Source organism: Salvelinus namaycush, chromosome 29 (genome assembly GCF_016432855.1).
Source record: "Salvelinus namaycush isolate Seneca chromosome 29, SaNama_1.0, whole genome shotgun sequence".
NCBI classification, from domain to species: Eukaryota; Metazoa; Chordata; class Actinopteri; order Salmoniformes; family Salmonidae; genus Salvelinus; species Salvelinus namaycush.
The window spans coordinates 36,435,031-36,452,736 of record NC_052335.1 but is presented as its reverse complement, the minus strand read 5'-3'; the positions used below and the strand labels follow the sequence as shown (position 1 = coordinate 36,452,736).

Here is a 17,706-nt window from a genome sequence, read left to right as displayed (position 1 = left end):
AGTGCACTAGTTTTTACCAACAGCCCTATAGACCCTGTTCAAAGTAGTGCACTAGTTTTACCAACAGCCCTATAGACCCTGATCAAGTAGTGCACTAGTTTTTACCAACAGCCCTATGGACCCTGATCAAAGTAGTGCATAAAATTGAACAACAGCCCTATAGACCCTGTTCAAAGTAGTGCACTAGTTTTACCAACAGCCCTATAGACCCTGATCAAAGTAGTGCACTAGTTTTACCAACAGCCCTATAGACCCTGATCAAAGTAGTGCACTAGTTTTACCAACATCCCTATGGACCCAGTTCAAAGTAGTGCACTAGTTTTTACCAACAGCCCTATAGACCCTGTTCAAAGTAGTGCACTAGTTTTACCAACAGCCCTATAGACCCTGTTCAAAGTAGTGCACTAGTTTTACCAACAGCCCTATAGACCCTGTTCAAAGTAGTGCACTAGTTTTTACCAACAGCCCTATAGACCCTGTTCAAAGTAGTGCACTAGTTTTTACCAACAGCCCTATGGACCCTGTTCAAAGTAGTGCACTAGTTTTACCAACAGCCCTATGGACCCTGATCAAAGTAGTGCACTAGTTTTACCAACAGCCCTGTGGACACTGTTCAAAGTAGTGCACTAGTTTTTACCAACAGCCCTGTAGACCCTGTTCAAAGTAGTGCACTAGTTTTTACCAACAGCCCTGTGGACCCTGTTCAAAGTAGTGCACTAGTTTTACCAACAGCCCTATAGACCCTGTTCAAAGTAGTGCACTAGTTTTTACCAACAGCCCTATGGACCCTGTTCAAAGTAGTGCACTAGTTTTACCAACAGCCCTATAGACCCTGTTCAAAGTAGTGCACTAGTTTTTACCAACAGCCCTATGGACCCTGTTCAAAGTAGTGCACTAGTTTTACAAACAGCCCTATAGACCCTGTTCAAAGTAGTGCACTAGTTTTACCAACAGCCCTATAGACCCTGTTCAAAGTAGTGCACTAGTTTTTACCAACAGCCCTATAGACCCTGTTCAAAGTATTGCACTAGTTTTTACCAACAGCCCTGTGGACCCTGTTCAAAGTAGTGCACTACTTTTACCAACAGCCCTATGGACCCTGATCAAAGTAGTGCACTAGTTTTACCAACAGCCCTGTGGACCCTGTTCAAAGTAGTGCACTAGTTTTTACCAACAGCCCTGTGGACTCTGTTCAAAGCAGTGCACTAGTTTTTACCAACAGCCCTGTGGACCCTGTTCAAAATAGTGCACAAGTTTTTACCAACAGCCCTATAGACCCCGTTCAAAGTAGTGCACTGGTTTTTACCAACAGCCCTATGGACCCTGTTCAAAGTAGTGCAGTAGTTTTACCAACAGCCCTGTGGACACTGTTCAAAGTAGTGCACTAGTTTTTACCAACAGCCCTGTAGACCCTGTTCAAAGTAGTGCACTAGTTTTTACCAACAGCCCTGTGGACCCTGTTCAAAGTAGTGCACTAGTTTTACCAACAGCCCTATAGACCCTGTTCAAAGTAGTGCACTAGTTTTTACCAACAGCCCTATGGACCCTGTTCAAAGTAGTGCACTAGTTTTACCAACAGCCCTATAGACCCTGTTCAAAGTAGTGCACTAGTTTTTACCAACAGCCCTGTAGACCCTGTTCAAAGTAGTGCACTAGTTTTTACCAACAGCCCTGTGGACCCTGTTCAAAGTAGTGCACTAGTTTTACCAACAGCCCTATAGACCCTGTTCAAAGTAGTGCACTAGTTTTTACCAACAGCCCTATGGACCCTGTTCAAAGTAGTGCACTAGTTTTACCAACAGCCCTATAGACCCTGTTCAAAGTAGTGCACTAGTTTTTACCAACAGCCCTATGGACCCTGTTCAAAGTAGTGCACTAGTTTTACAAACAGCCCTATAGACCCTGTTCAAAGTAGTGCACTAGTTTTACCAACAGCCCTATAGACCCTGTTCAAAGTAGTGCACTAGTTTTTACCAACAGCCCTATAGACCCTGTTCAAAGTATTGCACTAGTTTTTACCAACAGCCCTGTGGACCCTGTTCAAAGTAGTGCACTACTTTTACCAACAGCCCTATGGACCCTGTTCAAAGTAGTGCACTAGTTTTTACCAACAGCCCTGTGGACCCTGTTCAAAGTAGTGCACTAGTTTTACCAACAGCCCTATAGACCCTGATCAAAGTAGTGCACTAGTTTTTACCAACAGCCCTGTGGACCCTGTTCAAAGTAGTGCACTAGTTTTTACCAACAGCCCTGTGGACCCTGATCAAAGTAGTGCACTAGTTATACCAACAACCCTGTGGACACTGTTCAAAGTAGTGCACTAGTTTTAACCAACAACCCTGTGGACCCTGTTCAAAGTAGTGCACTAGTTTTACCAACAGCCCTATAGACCCTGTTCAAAGTAGTGCACTAGTTTTTACCAACAGCCCTATGGACCCTGTTCAAAGTAGTGCACTAGTTTTACCAACAGCCCTATAGACCCTGTTCAAAGTAGTGCACTAGTTTTACCAACAGCCCTATAGACCCTGTTCAAAGTAGTGCACTAGTTTTTACCAACAGCCCTATAGACCCTGTTCAAAGTAGTGCACTAGTTTTTACCAACAGCCCTATGGACCCTGTTCAAATTAGAGCAGCATGCAGAGCAGGGGTGGGCAATTCCTCGAGTGCCTGATCGGTGTCACAGTTTTATACCCCCAGACTCAGCTGTGACACGCCTGACTCCAATAATCACCTAATCATGATCTCAATGGGATTTAAAACAGCTGTGTTCACTAAAGGACGGAGAAAAGGTGTGTCACCGATCAGACCCCTGGAGGCCTGGAGTTCGCCCACCCCTGATGTAGAGGATAGAGAGTATCACTTGATACACCGTGTGGCTTAGTGACTTAACGCTGCCATTCTGGAAGACAGACCACATGAACTAGCCCGACAGATGGAAGTTATAAAGAGTTGGAGGATGGACTAGAAGATGTAAAAGGGTGTTGGGGGGGGGGGGGGGGGGGGGGATGCTCTACTAGGTCCAACGCGACACAGAGAGTCTACATTTCAATCAGCTCTTGTAACAAAATGGTTTATATCATAGTTTAGTTGAACCCTTTTGGCATCAGATGCTTGAGGTTCTGAGTACCAGTGATGTTTTGTTGCTGGGGTTCTTTTTTCAATACCGTACTGGATTACAAACTGTTCACACACACAGAGTGTAGGTTGGATGACAGGACAACGGTACATCGTTGAGATAACAAGGAAACTGTGAACAAAAACCTTTGATGAGACCAGCTGGCAAAGCTTTGTTTCTCAAATATGGGTACCTGCATTCACAGTGAGAAACCACTCTCTCTCTCCCTCTCTCTGTCTCTCCCTCCGTCTCTCTCTCTCTCTCCCTCCGTCTCTCCATCTCTCCCTCCGTCTCTCTCTCTCTCCGTCTCTCTCCGTCTCTCTCTCTCCGTCTCTCTCTCTCTCCGTCTCTCTCTCTCCCCGTCTCTCTCTCTCCCCGTCTCGCTCTCTCCCCGTCTCTCTCTCTCCCCGTCTCTCTCTCTCCGTCTCTCTCTTTTGTATCATCATATCTAACAGTTTAACTGTGTAGCAGCACCGCCCCCTGGCTCCTAACTGTCAGTCTACATGACCAATGATGTGTTGATGAGAGTTTACATTTCTAATCATTCATTCATTAATTAAGGGTGGCAGGTAGCGGTTAAGAGTGCGTTGGGGGGCAGTAACCGAAAGGTTGCTTCAGATCTCCAAAACGACCAGGTGAAAATAACTGCAGATGTGCCCTTGAGCTTGTACATTATGTGTGATCACATGTACACATCCACCTAATGTGTATGATTCATTCATCCCCTCTATGTCTCCTCCCTCTCTCTGTATACCTCTTTCCCTTCCTCTCAGTCCCTCTTTCTCCTCTTCCCTCCCTCTGTCTTCTCCTCATTCTTTTCCCCTCCCTCCCTCTCTTACCCACTCACTCTCTCTCTCCCTCTCTTACCGACTCACTCCCTCTCTTACCCACTCACTCCCTCCCTCACCATCTCTTACCCACTATCTCACTCTTTCCCTCTCTTTCTCCCACTCACCCTCTCCCGCTCAGTGTCTCTGGCTCTCCCTCCCTCTCCCTCTCTCCTGTTTGTGTTCAGCCCAACACTAGGCCAGGCTAACTGCAACACACCCCCTCTCTCCTGTTTGTGTTCAGCCCAACACTAGGCCAGGCTAACTGCAACACACCCCCTCTCTCCTGTTTGTGTTCAGCCCAACACTAGGCCAGGCTAACTGCAACACACTCCGCACCACTGCCTGGGCAGAGCAAACAGCTTCTACTTTACTACTGTGTGAGTGAGTTTAGTGTAGTGAGTTTAGTGAGTGCCGTGTAGTGAGTGCCGTGTAGTGTGTACATTACAGTACAGCCATTAACCAGCACCATCCCTGCCGCTGTTTGAACAGGCAACACAGAGCTCCATCTGGCTCTGTGCCAGTCCCGCCCAGCTCCTCCACCACAGAGCTCCCTCTGGCTCTGTGCCAGTCCCACCCAGCTCCTCCACCACAGAGCTCCCTCTGGCTCTGTGCCAGTCCCACCCAGCTCCTCCACCACAGAGCTCCCCCTGGCTCTGTGCCAGTCCCACCCAGCTCCTCCACCACAGAGCTCCCTCTGGCTCTGTGCCAGTCCCGCCCAGCTCCTCCACCACAGAGCTCCCTCTGGCTCTGTGCCAGTCCCACCCAGCTCCTCCACCACAGAGCTCCCTCTGGCTCTGTGCCAGTCCCACCCAGCTCCTCCACCACAGAGCTCCCCCTGGCTCTGTGCCAGTCCCACCCAGCTCCTCCACCACAGAGCTCTCTCTGGCTCTGTGCCAGTCCCACCCAGCTCCTCCACCACAGAGCTCCTCTCCCAGGGTTCATCCTTTATTTGTGTGTGTGACGGTGTGCCGATATCTGAGAAGAACCAAAATAGAGATGGAATCAGGCCCGAGGCGGCTGGACTTAACCATCACGCAACACTGCACAAATCAGATGACATGTGAGCAACACCATTGAAATCATATGCTGCCAGTTGACATCACGTTCCTCCACACCCATAGCGTCTCTCCCGTCACTGCAGTGTGGACGACGATGTTAAACACTCACAACTACCCTCGCCTGACTTACTGCATGATGTTAGTGATGTGGTTTAATCATCCGCCCATGCTACCTGGGGGGGGGGGGAAAAACTAAATATTGGTTCACAGAATTCTTGACAATGTCGCCACCTAGTGTCTAAGAGGTAGGTGTGCTCTGTAAAGGCCCAGTCTGACAGTGGGCATGTTATGCTAGCAGGATGTGATGAGGTCTATGAGGTAGGTGTGCTCTGTAAAGGCCCAGTCTGACAGTGGGCATGCTATGCTAGCAGGATGTGATGAGGTCTATGAGGTAGGTGTGCTCTGTAAAGGCCCAGTCTGACAGTGGGCATGCTATGCTAGCAGGATGTGATGAGGTCTATGAGGTAGGTGTGCTCTGTAAAGGCCCAGTCTGACAGTGGGCATGCTATGCTAGCAGGACGCGATGATGAGAAAAACAGATGTTACAGATTCAACATTGAAAACGCTCAAATACTTTTAGGAAACCACTCTTTATTTCAACAAACAGACATGTACCTGTTTGTTAAATAGATGTGACATTTCCAGAACAACATGGACTGTTATACACAACTATAAATCTGTTTCTAGTAAAGTGACGGTAAAAAAACACACTTTATAGATACAGGTAGTATAAAATTATCTTACAAAAAATACTCTACCTTTCATTAGTGTGACACGACAACTGAACGCACCTTCCCAGCTTTTTTTTTTTACGTCATCAATTGATCATTTCAGTATTTGTAAAAACATTTCTCCCAAGATATTTGTGCATTCTTTCAAAGATTAATACAAATTAAAAAAAAGTTAGTTTTAACGACAAAGAATAGCAAAAACAAACCTCAATGGGTACATATTAAAACTGATGTCACATGTCTGTGGTAGTTTTAGTAAGGCTTCCCTGCAACTGAAACCGTAAAAAGGACAAGTTTTCTTTTTCTTTTTTAATAAATACAACTAAATCTCTATTTTCTTCCACTTGTTTTTGAGAAAATTACCCAAAACCTGCGATTCACTTCCTCGTTGTGTAGTACGGGGGGCTCTGGGGGACAAAACGCTCCAAATACGTCCTTTTACAAATGGAAACGCGCTCGGTATAGCGTTGCAGGTTGTTAAAACGTTATATACACATGACATCGTGTCCTTCCCGAACTTTACCCGCAAACGTTATATTCCATTTTGTGCAACTCAAGCCATTCCAGCTGTTCCATTCTCTGTATAATCTGCAGCTAGAATTAACAAAGAAGTGACGCTTCAGTCGCCACAAAATGAAATATAATGTCATGGAGTTCAGAATGACACAATTTCATCTGTACAACATCTTAACGATTTCCAAATTTAACAAATTGTTAAATTAAAATTCTACATCCAAACATTCGTTTGAATGTTTTTGGTACATTTGTTCGTTTTTCAGAGCACAACGAGGATTGGGGTTAGTAAAAAATATATAGAAATATATATATATATATCCTGGATCCTCAAAACACTTTAGATTTGGTCTTAAAAAAGCTAAATGATACTTTGACACTAGCATCCCCCCTTTTTGCCTTCAGAAACGCCTCGAATTCTTCGGGGCATGGACTCTACAAGGTGTCGAAAGCGTTCCACAGGGATGTTGGCCCATTTTGACTCCACTGCTTCCCACAGTTGTGTCAAATTGGCTGGATGTCCTTTGGGTGGTGGACCGTTCTTGATACACACGGGAAACTGTTGACCATGAAAAAACCCAGCAGCATTGCAGTTCTTGACACAAACCGGTACACCTGGCACCTACTACCAAACACCATTCAAAAGGCACATAAATCTTTTGTCTTGCCCATACATAAATAATCCATGTCTCAAATATTAAAAATCCTTCTTTAACCTGTCTCTTCCCCTTCATCTACACTGATTGAAGTGGATTTAACAAGTGACGTAAATAAGGGATCATAGCTTTCACCTGGTCAGTCTATGTCATGCAACAGTGTATACTGTAAAACGACAGTATTATTTGTGCTAATTTTGGACAGTAAACATTTTGTAGATTAGATATGGCACATCTAGAAATTATACAGAAATAATATTTGTTGTTGCGTAAATATTGGATGTCTTTTTGGACAGTGTTAAAGGGAAGTGGTCGTAAACACTTCCTGATTGTGCTCCTCCCCTAAACTTCACATTCCACAGGGTGGGAGATGCTGGTGTCCAGCAGACCGTCCGTCTCTAAAACCTGGTTTCTTCGAGGACTGCGGAGGCAGGGACGTTCCTATCCTCGGGATCTGAAGGGACCTGTCAATCAAAACAATGTGTCAATCACATTCCAGTTTAAGACGATCCTGATCCTGATAAGGGTTGCAAAGTTCTTTCCCAACATTTCCAGGTTTTCCATAAATCCCGCTTATTTCCTTCTGATTCCAAGAATCTTACAACCAGGATTTCTGGAAACTGAATCTTTTTCCCCCTCGAAACTAGAATTTTGCAACCCTGAACCTGACGCAAATAATATTACAAGAGCAAGTAGACCAACTGTTTTAGTATCCCTGGCAACATAACGGAAAAACTAAAGTACAAATAAACATAAGACGCTACATAAAATACAAGGATGTACACTGGATGTACAAAACATTAGGAACACCGGCTCTTTCCATGACATAGACCCAGGGGTATTCAACTCGCCGTACGAGGTCCCGGTTTTCTATCCTACCTAATAATTAATTGCGCGCACACCAGGTGTCTCAGGTCTAAAAATCAGTGCCTGATTAAAAGGGGAACAATGGAGAAAAAAAAATGCAATGGAACTAGCTTCGAGGTCCAGAGATTAGCCTGAGGGACACAGACTGACCAGGTGAATCCAGGTGAAAGCTAGGATCCCTTATTGATGTCACTTGTTAAATCCACTTCAATCAGTGTAGATGAAGGGGAAGAGACGGGTTAAAGAAGGATTTTTAAGCCTCGAGACAATTGAGATATGGATTGTGTATGTGTGCCAGTCAGAGGGTGAATGGGGAAGACAAAATATTTAAGAGCCTTTGAACGGGGGTATGGTAGTAGGTGCCAGGCACACCGGTTTGAGTGTGTCAAGAAATACAACTTGACAACTTAAGAACTGCAACTTGACACAACTGTGGGAAGCATTGGAGTCAACATGGGCCAGCATCCCTGTGGAACGCTTTCGACACCTTGTAGAGTCCATGTCCCAAAAATGTAGGTTGTTCTAAGGGCAAAAGGGGGTGCAACTCAATATTAGGAAGGTGTTTAATGTTTTGTCCACTCAGTGTATTATAGACCCACTACACAAACATGAGTTACCACATACATCCTATTATACTACAGAGATACTACATACATCCTATTATACTACAGAGATACTACATACATCCTATTATACTACAGAGATACTACATACATCCTATTATACTACAGAGATACTACATACATCCTATTATACTACAGAGATACTACATACATCCTATTATACTACAGAGATACTACATACATCCTATTATACTACAGAGATACTACATACATCCTATTATACTACAGAGATACTACATACATCCTATTATACTACAGAGATACTACATACATCCTATTATACTACAGAGATACTACGAACAGGTGAAGAGATCAGAAGCTGTGTATAAATCATGGAATCTGGAGTGTGAGGTGGAAAGTGAAGATGGAAAGAGAAGAGGATTCAGATGTGAGGGGTAACGTTTTTTCCCAGAAAGCTTCCTATCACTTCCTGAAATCATGTGAAGTCCATTCTTTAGCCAATAGAAAAGACACATCTTAGTAATACAAAGCTTCTATGAAATCTCACCCCCCCCTGGTCAAAAGTGAAAAAAGGTACAGACAGAGGGAATCCTAACTTCCACTTGTTTATGTACTAAATGTAAAAATGGGGAGAATACAAATCTAAATCTGACTTAAACAGAAGTTAGGATTCACCCCTAAGAGAATAATGAACAGAGAAGCGTGTGGTGATTGTTGGTTCGGTTTGCTGTGCCCCTACCTTGGCTCGTCTGAAGTTCGAGCTAAGAGTGTAAGGGTTAAGGGGGGGTTAGTGATCAAGCCTGAGAAGAATCAGAAGGGCTGTCCGGTCTCTTGATTAGAGCCGTGGCCCCGTAGCCCTGCTGTTGTCCAGAGAGCAGTCCGTCCGCCTGGAACATACAGTCTTTTTTTTAATTGACCTTTATATACGGTCAGGGGGTATGTTATCATCGCTGTCTAAAACCATATTTTCAGGAAAAAGGAAAAATAACATCCATGTTTGACCATTAATGAACATACATTTATGAAACTTCAGAAGTTATTTTGAAAATGTTTTCCTTGGTTTTAGAGTCATGAAATGTTCAGATTACATCGAGGCGATTGCTTACTTTCAATACAATGTTACAACTTTAAAAAAGGGGCCAAAATGGAGTTAAAAGGTTTTCTTTGTGACGATATCTTACCTTAGTTTACCAGGTTTTCCTATTGAGGTTTAAAACACCTATTTCAGATCTGCTGCCCGTCAACAGACTATGTCCCAAACGGAACGCTAGTCTGAGACCTGGGGGCAAAGGTCGAGAATGTCGCTCTCTTCAACCCCTCGATCAGCCACAAGGTCTTGTCAATCACCTCTGGTTAACACTGCTCTATCTCATGGCTAGCTGTCTCAACTATATCTGTCTATTGATACAATCTCTTTCTTGCTTTCCATGACCTCTTGTTCCTGTCTTTTGTTTTCTACTTTAAAAAAAAGAATAATCTCACAGCAATGTTATCAGTAGTGAGACAAACACGTGATCATAGGATTCAACATTCTGCGCTGCAACAGATACAATCTCAATAGAATGATCTAAAATAATACTGACAACTGATGAGGTCAGTTACTGGAGGTTAGCGTACAATGGAAACGGTATCGGTCTGTATGATTAACTCTTTCTCCAGGCAGAGGTCGTCAAATTTGACCTCTGGCAACAGTGGACATCAAACACAGATAAAACAGACAGCATCAAACAGACCGTCAACAGACAGACAACAGACATCAAACAAACAGACAGACAGACATCAAACATACAGACATCAAATAGACAGACAGACAGACAGCATCAAACAGACCGTCAACAGACAGACAACAGACATCAGACAGACAGACATCAAACAGACAGACATCAAATAGACAGACTGACATCAAACAGACAGCATCAAACAGACAGACAACAGCAAACAGACAGACAGCATCAAACACAGACAGACATCAAATAGACAGACTGACATCAAACAGACAGCATCAAACACAGACAGACAGAGACAGACATCAAACACAGGACATCAGACAGACAGAAGAGACAAGTTATTCTAGGAGCAACACCAAGAGACTGTTAGGTGACTCTGGGAGCATGCTGCACACCAGAAACACTCAGCTACGGATATCACACACACACACACACAGACACAGACACAGACACAGACACAGACACACACAGAGACACAGAGACACACACACACACACACACACACATACATACATACACACACACACATACATACACACACACACATACATACACACACACAGAGAGACACACACACACACACACACAGAGACACACACACACACAGACACACAGAGACACACACACTGTTCCTAGGCCGTCATTGTAAATAATTATTTATTCTTAACTGACTTGCCTAGTTAAATAAAGGTTAAATAAAAATTAAAATAAATCTTATTTCCTCGTATGGACCTAAAATTAATTTATATTCAAAATCCTATTTCCCTTAACCATAAACCTAACCCTTACCCCTAAACCCTAAACCTAACCCTTACCTTAACCCTTAACCCTAAACCTAACCCTTACCTTAACCCTTAACCTAACCCTTAACCCTAAACCTAACCCTTACCTTAACCCTTAACCCTAAACCTAACCTTAAAATAGCCCCTTTGTCTTCAAGGGGATGTGGGAAATGTCCCCACGAGGTTCAACTTTCCTTCTTTTACTATCCTTGTGGGGACTTTAGGTCCCCCACACACACAGACCCACCCACTGCCCTAATCCCCCTCCACATCTACCCATACTTACAGCTGCCTTGGCCAACTGGTTAGCCTTCTGTCTCTGCAGGTCTGACTTGATGAAGCCTGGAGAGACAGAAATACAATACAAATACAACACTCAAAATAGACATATACAGTATTCATGGCATTTACATAAATCAAATAATTTGTATTATTTACATAGTTTATATACACATTATTCAAAATAAACATATATGTTTGATATTTACACATAATTACACAATCCTAAAAGCTTAGCTAAAAGATTTAAGAATTCAGAAAGGTTGGACAGACATGTCTTGGATAGACAACATACTGTTGCTAGTCAAAATGGTCAGAATATTCCGTTGCAAAAGACAGTAAGGTACAGCTTCCACTAGGGGGCACTACTAACACAATGATAGACCATACAGTATGAAGTCAGTTCCTAAATACTGCACAGTAGCCAGCTGGGCTGACCCACCTCGTTAACATAATCCCCGAGCCGAGCTCTCATGTAGGAGAATGTGGACTTCAGCCCTGGTCTGTAGTAGTCATTATGTCTGTCTTTGTAACACAGTAGCCCTCTAGACTGGCCCATCATTAACAGGCAGGTCAACAGTACCTCTTCTAGTTTCATCATTAACAGTCAGGTCAACAGGTCATCTAGAGTTGTCTCTCAGCCCTGGTCTGTAGTAGTCATTATGTATGTCTTTGTAACACAGTAGCCCTCTAGACTGGCCCTTACCTCTTCTAGTCCCATCATTAACAGTCAGGTCAACAGTACCTCTTCTAGTCCCATCATTAACAGTCAGGTCAACAGTACCTCTTCTAGTCCCATCATTAACAGGCAGGTCAACAGTACCTCTTCTAGTCCCATCATTAACAGTCAGGTCAACAGGTCATCTTCTAGTCCCATCATTAACAGGCAGGTCAACAGTACCTCTTCTAGTCCCATCATTAACAGTCAGGTCAACAGTACCTCTTCTAGTCCCATCATTAACAGTCAGGTCAACAGTACCTCTTCTAGTCCCATCATTAACAGTCAGGTCAACAGTACCTCTTCTAGGCCCATCATTAACAGTCAGGTCAACAGTACCTCTTCTAGTCCCATCATTAACAGTCAGGTCAACAGGTCATCTTCTAGTCCCATCATTAACAGTCAGGTCAACAGTACCTCTTCTAGGCCCATCATTAACAGTCAGGTCAACAGGTCATCTTCTAGTCCCATCATTAACAGGCAGGTCAACAGGTCATCTAGAGTTGTCTCTCAGCCCTGGACTTCAGTAGCCAACAGCTACATCCCAAATGGCACCCTATCCCCTATTTAGTGCACTACTTTTGACCAGAGTCCATATAGGTAGTGCACTACTTTTGACCAGAGTCCATATAGGTAGTGCACTACTTTTGACCAGAGTCCATATAGGTAGTGCACTACTTTTGACCAGAGTCCATATAGGTAGTGCACTACTTTTGACCAGAGTCCATATAGGTAGTGCACTACTTTTGACCAGAGTCCATATAGGTAGTGCACTACTTTTGACCAGAGTCCATATAGGTAGTGCACTACTTTTGACCAGAGTCCATATAGGTAGTGCACTACTTTTGACCAGAGTCCATATAGGTAGTGCACTACTTTTGACCAGAGTCCATATAGGTAGTGCACTACTTTTGACCAGAGTCCATATAGGTAGTGCACTACTTTTGACCAGAGTCCATATAGGTAGTGCACTACTTTTGACCAGAGTCCATATAGGTAGTGCACTACTTTTGACCAGAGTCCATATAGGTAGTGCACTACTTTTGACCAGAGTCCATATAGGTAGTGCACTACGTTGGGAATAGGGTGCTATTTGGTACACACACACACACAATGTTTTTTTTTTTTTGTTGTTGTTTTTTAAAATGAGTTGCACATTGTAACCTCCATTTGCAAGTTTATGGTGCAAAACAGAGGAGCTGGGTATTAACTCTCTCTCTCGCTCTGTCAGTTGAAGTACGCCCCTGAGGTGGGCCTTCCCCACCGGGGAGAAACTAGCTAGATAGGAAAACACCCAGCACCTCAACATACCATTTCTGCTACTGCACCTTTAAATAATACGGTTAGGTTGTTACACAGTAACCGCGACGACATAGACACATTCTAAGACCTCAAGATGTTTCATGAATACATTATTGCCCTGTAACAAAACCCATGTTAACGGAACATTAACTATGGACTGCATATAAACCCTTAGGGAAGAAAAAAATTAATAAAATGCAGTAAAAAAAGTGCAGTAACTGCAGTCGACTGTGGTATTTTTGGACGCAGTAATTACAGAATAACTGCTGTTATACGGCATTGTACTGCACTCTGACTGAAATCATTTTTTTTCCCGTAAAAGGAAGTGATATCCTTTTCACTCAACTGAGCTGAGCTGTACAGTGCTGGCCTGGTTACACATCCGCTATAGAGTTGCTGGAACCATGTAGGAAAGGAACTATCAGAGCCAGCTGAAGGGTTCAGATCGGATTCGGCACCATAGTGTGAATAGGGTCTAGGTACATGAGCTCAGGCTCTTTTAACATTGACGAGAGAGAAGGAGATTTCGATTCTTGAGACATTAATACAAATTCACATCTGCACATTTCCTCCGGAGGTCCCACACACACACACACACACACACACACACACACACACACACACACACACACACACACACACACACACACACACACACACACACACACACACACACACACACACACACACACACACACACACACACACACACACGACACTTGCTAGACAGTTTCCCCTCCTCCAAGCAGGACAGTGTAAACAGAATTGTCTCATTGAGCTCAACCCTCCTACAGTATAAATGGTAATAGCAGAGCAATGTTTTTGAAACAGTTTATTAGACTTGATTTATTTCGGGGGGTTTTTAAATCTGAAATTGCATCTACGGAAATCTTCATAACACCATTTATTTTAATGCAAAAGCCCAGTGAATTAACAATGTAATGATTTCCATGATCTTTATGAAATTTAGCATGTTTTGTTCTAAGGTAGGCCGAAATGCAATCTAATCTATTGTTTAGCAAACATTGGCTGACGTTAGCATTTAGGTTGAAGATATACAGGTTTAAAACGACGTCGTCACTAATCTGGGACCAGCGCCGTTGCTAAGTAGCAACGCTAGTCCCATTGTTATAATGAGTTACGGAATATTAGAATCCCATTGTCATCTTCAACCTAGCATTCAGCTAACTAGTAAGCTAACGGGTGCAGACATTTTGTTTAGCTTGCTAGCTACCTAGCTTTTTATTTTTATTAACAACAAATCAATACAGAAAGTACATAAGGGAACACAAGTATATATAGATTATATATAATGGACAATCGAGCTAGGGGGTACAATATCACATTACAATTACACAAGGACCTTATGGGACGTACATACACTTACAATTCTAACCGCTTTTTTGTTCGTAGAGTATTTAACTGTCTTAAAATAAAGTTCAATTTCTTTTTGTAGGGTAAGAAAATGTGTTTTTTTGTTAGTAAATTTACATTTGTGTATATGAAATTTGGCCAAAAGAATAATGAAATTAATTACGTAAAAATGTTTCAGCTTATTTTTATCGTATGTAAAGAATCCAAGCAGTACATCTCTCCACAATAGTGTAAAATCTTCATAAATGTGTTCAATTATAAATCTACTGATGTCTTGCCACAGTTTTCTTACATGAATATAATGCCAAAAAAGATGCAACACTGTTTCTGGGTGGTCATTACAAAAGGTACAATTTGAGTTGATGTTTTCCTTAAACTTCTTCATATGGTGGTTGGCAGGATAATATTTATGAATCATTTTAAAGGAAACTACCTAGCTTTGTATAATACGAACGACAGTATGATAACGTCACTGTATATTTTTTTTTATGATGAAGTTACTTGATGAAGTAAATGTTGTTAGCTAACATTAGCTAGCTAGCAGCTGTGCCACTTTGTTTGTCTTGCAACTAAATTAACTAAAAACATAAACCCTTTAGATGTCTGCACGTGCTTGTGAATTATTCCCATTAAATCAGGAGTAGATGCAATATGGTTGATGCATGAAAAGTTTCTTGCATAAAGTGAGCTAGGAACTAGCTAGTTGAATAGTTTACATGCTTTAGCCTACTGGCTAGTGGCTAATTGTAACATTTACAGTACATTTGAGCTGTGACGCTGCAAAGCAAGAATGGCACCAGAACCCTCTCTCGGCTCGTGACGTTCCCGTTGCTAATGTGAATTGAAAAAGTTTATAAAAAGACTGAAGAGAGTCTGCCAGAGATCAGCTTATTTAATTTTTATCAAACCTTTATTTAAACTAGGCAAGTCAGTTAAGAACAAATTCTTATTTACAATGACAGCCTACCCAGGCCAAACCCGGACGACGCTGGGCCAATTGGGAGTCCCATAGGGCGGTGCACAATCACGGCCGTTTGTGATACAGCCTGGAATCTAACCAGGGTGTCTGTAGTGACGCCTTGCACAGCCCCCAGTCGTCTTCGGCCCTTGCATAGAGTCCGGTCTGGGGATTGAATCGCCTTTCTGCTAGATTCTGCACCAGGGGTGTCAAACGCCTTCCTTGGAGGGCTGTGTGTCTGCTGGTTTTTGTAATTTCCTTTCAATTTGTGTCCAAATAAGTCATAAACAACCAGGTGAGGGGATTTCCTAACTAATCAGTGACCTAGACAACCAGGTGAGGGGATTTCCTAACTAATCAGTGACCTAGACAACCAGGTGAGGGGAGTTCCTGACTAATCAGTGACCTAGACAACCAGGTGAGGGGATTTCCTAACTAATCAGTGACCTAGACAACCAGGTGAGGGGATTTCCTAACTAATCAGTGACCTAGACAACCAGGTGAGGGGAGTTCCTGACTAATCAGTGACCTAGACAACCAGGTGAGGGGAGTTCCTGACTAATCAGTGACCTAGACAACCAGGTGAGAGAAGTTCCTGACTAATCAGTGACCTAGACAACCAGGTGAGGGGAGTTCCTGACTAATCAGTGACCTAGACAACCAGGTGAGGGGATTTCCTAACTAATCAGTGACCTAGACAACCAGGTAAGGAGAGTTCCTAACTAATCAGTGACCTAGACAACCTGGTAAGGAGAGTTCCTAACTAATCAGTGACCTAGACAACCTGGTAAGGAGAGTTCCTAACTAATCAGTGACCTAGACAACCTGGTAAGGAGAGTTCCTAACTAATCAGTGACCTAGACAACCTGGTAAGGAGAGTTCCTGACTAATCAGTGACCTAGACAACCAGGTGAGGGGAGTTCCTGACTAATCAGTGACCTAGACAACCAGGTGAGAGAAGTTCCTTACTAATCAGTGACCTAGACAACCAGGTGAGGGGAGTTCCTGACTAATCAGTGACCTAGACAACCAGGTGAGGGGAGTTCCTGACTAATCAGTGACCTAGACACCCAGGTGAGGGGAGTTCCTGACTAATCAGTGACCTAGACAACCAGGTGAGGGGAGTTCCTGACTAATCATTGACCTAGACAACCAGATGAGGGGATTTCCTGACTAATCAGTGACCTAGACAACCAGGTGAGAGAAGTTCCTTACAAATCAGTGACCTAGACAACCAGGTGAGAGAAGTTCCTTACTAATCAGTGACCTTAATAGATCAATCAAGTACAAGGGAGGAGTGAAAACCTGCAGACACTCGGGCCTCCATGGAATGAGTTTGACTCCTGTGTTTTACAGTGCTCATCCCTTTCAATCCGTGTCTATTTAAGTACATAATAGTCTCCTCACGTAAAAATGTAAAGGATCTGTACCTGTGAGGACCGATCCGATGAAGAGGAAGACACAGAGGAAGATGTTTCCTGCCAGCGTCCCGTAGTTATCTATAATCTTCCCCTGGCAGATAGTGAAGATGATACCAAACACCTGTATAGGGAGAGACAGGTTGTAGTGATATACACAGCCTGGCAGGCGTCTAGACAGCCAGGCACTCGAATATTTTCACAAACACAATATATACACAAACATACCCCAACATTTCCCGATTCTGTTATGGTTCTCTATTATCCCATGGATATGAAAAGCTTTGATCTGCCAACTGTCAGAAGCAGCAGCTCTGTGTGTGTGTGTGTGTGTGTGTGTGTGTGTTTCACCTGTGCAGAGCAGTTGAGCAGGCCTGAAGAGGTGCCTTCACACTCGGGGTAGGTTAGCTCCACACCAAACTCAAAGCCCAGGGGAAGATAGCCTGTCATGAAGAACCTACAGACATAGAAAAACAACAGTGTTGTGTCCCTTATTGAAGTCACTTGTTAAATATACTTTCAAATCGGTGTAGATGAAGGAGAAGAGACCGGTTAAAGAAGGATTTTTAAGCCTTGAGACAAGAATTGTGTTCCATTCAGAGGGTGAATGGGCAAGACAAAAGATGAAGTTCCTTTGAACGGGGGTAAGGTAGTCGGTGCCAGGCGCACCGGTTTGTGTCAAGAACTGCAACCCTGCTGTTTATTTTCACACTAAACAGGTTTTTTTTCTCTCTCCACACTCAATGTTAGGAAGGTGTTCTTAATGTTTGGTCTAGTCAGTGTACATAGGGATC

General features: G+C 43.3%; 1 protein-coding gene across 2 annotated transcripts in view; it reads right to left on the bottom strand.

Annotated features, from left to right (window-relative positions):
* Positions 1 to 6,963: 6,963 nt before the first annotated feature.
* LOC120024364 (feline leukemia virus subgroup C receptor-related protein 2-like) overlaps positions 6,964 to 17,706 on the bottom strand; it is a 60,512-nt gene continuing 49,769 nt past the window's right edge. The window contains exons 7-11 of one of the 2 annotated variants that reach the window (XR_005472820.1): positions 17,264 to 17,369; positions 16,925 to 17,036; positions 11,150 to 11,205; positions 9,094 to 9,241; positions 6,964 to 7,367 (exon numbers count right to left, since the gene is read on the bottom strand). Coding sequence is in view for 1 of the 2 variants with exons in the window: in XM_038968592.1 (XP_038824520.1) it covers positions 7,302 to 7,367; positions 11,150 to 11,205; positions 16,925 to 17,036; positions 17,264 to 17,369 (340 nt within the window). In the remaining variant the exon portion in view is untranslated. The remainder of the gene's footprint in view (positions 7,368 to 9,093; positions 9,242 to 11,149; positions 11,206 to 16,924; positions 17,037 to 17,263; positions 17,370 to 17,706) is intronic. The other variant, XM_038968592.1, reaches the window with a different exon arrangement.